Here is a 4,097-nt window from a genome sequence, read left to right as displayed (position 1 = left end):
TCAGACCACAGCAGGAAGCTTCCTTTTTCTTTTTTTTTTTCTTTTGTTTTGTCCTCCCAGCTCAGTCATGAGTGGGCCACCACCGACCATCCGTCTCTTGGTCCGTCTGTCCGCCCTTATGTCCATAGGTCCAACCCTTGGTCCCCAGTCACATGACTGTCTCCCACTCCTCCTGCAACAAGGCGGGTGGCCGCTCGGGCGCAGAGGCCTCCTCGTCCAGCCCCGAGCAGGAGCCGTTGAGGAAGCTGGCGTCCTTGGGCACAGCTGTGGCTGGCGGTGAGGTCTGGAGGGCCGGGGGTTCCGGCTTGGTGTGACCAGGCAGCTGTGGGTGGCCATTGGTGGTGGCAGCAGGCAGCAGGCGGGGGCTGAGGGGCAGGCCGAGTCCCGCGCGGGAGCCGATGTTGGTCACGCTCGTGTGAGACACCATCGGACCATAGCTGTAGCTGCTGCTCCCGCTGCGTGCCTTGCGCTTGAAATCCAGGGCCAGTGTCCAGCGGCTCCATGACTTCTTGATCTCAGCCTGGACCTGGGTGGCAGGAGGAGGTGGACCTCAGGAGTGCCCCTGACCCCTCTGTCACCCGTCACCCCAAGCCCAGCAGTGCCCCCACCCCGGCCCCTACAGCACAGCCCTGGAGGGAGATGGGTAAATTCCAAATTCCCGGAAAATTCCAAGGCCCAGGCCACGGTGTTTGGCTGCAGGCAGGGGACACACCCAGCACCTCTGCGGTTCAGGTGCCCCCGACTCGGTGGCAGAGCATTCAGCCCTGGGGTTGGGAAGACACTGGGCTACCCCAGAGATGGGTGAGCCCACAACTCCTAGCACATCCTGAGCCAGAACCATCTGGAAAGATCTCTCTGCCTCCAGGACAGAGAGAAGAACCGGGCAGGAGTACGGGAGGAGCAGGGCTCGGGAGCCCTGGTGCCTCTGCGTCCTCCCTGCCTCGCCTGCCGCTGCCCACCACTTACCTCGCCGTTGCAGAAACAGTATATGATGGCGACAAAAAATCCCTGTAGGGAGGAGAGAGGCGTGGAAGCTAGGGTCAGCCCAGTCGTGGGGAGCAGGCAGCCCCGCCCACCTGGCCAGCCCCTCACCTGGAAGGAGTTGAAGAGCATTTCGTAGTGCATCTGGACTTGCCAGAGTGTCCCTGAGACCTCGGTGTAGGGCAAGGCCATGAAGACAATGTAGTGGACGCCGAAGAGCGGCATGAGCACCAGCGTGGACTTGAGCAGCTTCCTGGGCCAGCAGGGCAGCAGGTCAGGGCCACACCACGTCCCCCTCGACGGGCACGCTGCCCCCTCTTCCCCACCCGCCGGCCCCGGGCTCCAGAAGCCACCACGGGGCCTGAGGCTCTGGCCACCAGTGGAGGACAAGCTAGTTCATGGGCAAAGTGTTCCTGGAGTGAACTGTAGTCCCTGCTGCTCCCTCTGCTGGCACTCGTCACGCCCGCCCCTGCCCAGCTGCACCTCACGATCCCAGGACCCACTCCTCAGGTGTCAGCACCTTGAGCCGCCACTGCCCACCTGTACCTCGGGCTCCCCCGAACCAGCTTTCTGAGGGGAGGGCTGGGTTTGTCCCGCCCTTGCAACCCCAGCTCCAGTGCAGGCCTGGCACTGAGTGGCCCAGGTTGGCTTTGGGGTGCCTCAGAGGCCAGGAGAGCGCCCATCACTTCTGGGCGGGGCCAATCAGGGAGTCGGGAGTCGGGCCCTTCCCCTGAAACAGGCTCATTCGTGGAGCCTCAGTCTTGTCTTTGGTATGTGGTGCCTGGATATTGACCTCTGACCTCTGAGGAGCCTGGCATGGTGGGTGCTCACCGGTACTGCTGCCGAGTGTCGCACCGGCCGGCATTGGTCTCCCGCAGCTTGGTGGCCAGCACCCGGACGATGTTGATGAAGAGAATGAAGTTGACCTGTGGAGTGAGGGGGGCTGAGTCTCCATGCCCTCCTAACAGGGCGGGGGCAAGGAGGGGGGGCGGTCCACGGCCCTGCCGAGGCCCTGCTCTGCCACGGCATCTCCAGGGGCTCCATGGGGCCTCGGCTTCCCCATTAGGACCGGGGGCGGGATGGAGACCAGCTGCTTCTCAGGCCTTGTGGCTGAGACCTTGGGGTCCAAGAAGGCTCCCACCCAGCCCTGTGGCCACCCCTGCTCACCACAATGGAGGCCAGGATGGGCACCTGGATGATCCACTTCTTGTACCCGGCGCTCAAGTCCCAGCACCTGCGGGAGGTTGAGGCGTCAGCCCCCACCCCGTCCTGCTCCCACCCAGAGCTTGCCCACAGGCCCAGAGCTGGTCTACTCTGACATGAGCTGTTGGGGACACAGGTCAGGGTATGCGAGGTGTGGCCAGGCGTGAGGCCAACCTCAGAGACCGATTTTGAAGTAGCCTCTTGTGACCCTGAGCTGGGGCCACTTGGGGCCGGGGCGCAGGAGGCCCCGTCATCCGCTTCCCAGAGGAAGAGGGTGCCAGGGGTGTTTCTGGCCTGTGTTACCCCAGCCTCTTCTCCGCCTGGACCTACCTCGTGTTGGCCAGGGTGGCTCTCACCCCGACCCACACAGCCACGAAGATGGCGGGCAGACCTGTGTGCAGAGAGGGGACAGCGTGTGAGGGCCTCAGATGCTATTCCAGGTTTCTTCTCAGCCCACCATGCCAGCCCCGTTCCCCTCGTCCCCTGACCACCCCCAGCTTGCCCCCCGTTGTCCCTGACCCCTCTCCCCAGGCACACAAGCTGCTTGGTGACAGGCCCTGAGGCCCCACCCAGCCCTCTGCCTCATCGCGATTCTGCACCCCCTACACGTACAGCCCCCTGTGGGGCACACGGTGAAACCCAGTCAGAAATAGCCATGCCAGGCTGTTCCTCCTCCCTCCCCACAGGGCGCTGCTCTGGGGTGGGGGTGTCCTGGGGGGGGAGGGAGCCTATTACGGGGGAACCTTGGTGTGCCCAGGCCGATGCCGGCTCAGATGGCCCCTGGCACCTCTGGGCGAGCTCTGCCTCTAGGAAGGGAGCCCAGGTCCCCACCCTCCATCCCCTCACTCCAGTCTCGGCCTGAGCACCTCTGGGAGGGGAGGGAGTGACCTGGGTTACGCTTCTCTGTGCCCCCCCCCCTCTAGGCCCAGATTCGAGGTCAAGGTCAGAGTGTGTGCCAAGGAGCAGGAGGCTGTGGCTGTTGATCTGAGGGCCTCTGGGTGCTGAGCACAGAGGGCTCCAGCACCAGACCTGCCCCTCTGCAGTCTGGCCAGCTGCCCAGAGCCCAGGCCCTGGAGCTGCCAACAATAATGGACAATTATCAGCAACTTGATCCCAGAGCCCGCAGGGGAGGAGGGCAGGCCCAGCTGCCCATTCTGCAGGGGGGCTGTGCATGAAGCTGGGGGGAGGGGGGGCATGGGCCCCGCGGGCAGCTTCACACGGGATTGGTGTTCACAGTCAGGGTTCTTGGGGGGGGGGGGTCCCAGATCCCAAGTCCAGCTCCAGGCTGACCTCTGACCCAGGGTCCCACTCTGATCCTGAGCTGGATCTTTTTGTTGTTAATCCTCCCCCGAGGGTATTTTCCATTGATTTTTAGAGAGAATGCAAGGGAAAGGTAGAGACAGAAACATCAATGAGGGAGACACCTGGGCGGGGAACCTGCAACCGAGCATGCCCTTGACTAGAATCGAACCCAGGATCCTTCAGTCCGAGGGCCGATACTCTACCCACTGAGCCAAACCGGCCAGGGCCTGAGCTGAATCTTGACGGGAGAGTTCTCACCCCAACTCCGGGCTGAGCCCCAACTCCGGGCTGAGCCCAGTCCAGGTGAACCCCACCCAGCCAAGCTCTGCTCCCGGACAGGCTATGCTGTGTGGGTATCTTAGCCTCGTGGTCCCTCTGCCTGTGCCCCTGCCCCGCGTACCCCAGCCAAAGACTGTGAAGCCCCACAGGTACTTCTTCTCGGAGAAGAAGGCCATGAAGATGAGGCTGTGCAGGTACAGCCCCTCCACCAGGATCCAGTAGTAGTTGGTGGCCAGGAAGTAGAGGAAGAAGGTCACGGCCACGCGGCAGCCCGCCTAGAAGACCAGCGGTGTTAGCCAGAGGCGGCTGCCCCTGGGGGGGTGGGGGCTGGG

At 63.5% G+C, this 4,097-nt stretch overlaps 1 protein-coding gene across 1 annotated transcript in view; it reads right to left on the bottom strand.

The window, feature by feature from the left end:
- The window catches only part of PTH1R (parathyroid hormone 1 receptor), a 15,273-nt gene continuing 11,176 nt past the window's right edge, over nt 1–4,097 (bottom strand). Inside the window, 8 exon segments of the mRNA XM_014540520.1 lie at nt 1–526; nt 967–1,008; nt 1,093–1,234; nt 1,813–1,907; nt 2,149–2,215; nt 2,515–2,575; nt 3,887–4,058; nt 4,061–4,097. The exon segment at nt 4,061–4,097 is cut by the window's right edge and continues 17 nt beyond it. Coding sequence (XP_014396006.1) covers nt 149–526; nt 967–1,008; nt 1,093–1,234; nt 1,813–1,907; nt 2,149–2,215; nt 2,515–2,575; nt 3,887–4,058; nt 4,061–4,097 — 994 coding nt within the window. The 3' untranslated portion in view covers nt 1–148.

Source organism: Myotis brandtii, unplaced genomic scaffold (genome assembly GCF_000412655.1).
Source record: "Myotis brandtii unplaced genomic scaffold, ASM41265v1 scaffold246, whole genome shotgun sequence".
Lineage (NCBI taxonomy): Eukaryota > Metazoa > Chordata > Mammalia > Chiroptera > Vespertilionidae > Myotis > Myotis brandtii.
Note: the sequence above shows the minus strand (reverse complement) of the source record. Positions and strands in the feature narration are given on the sequence as shown.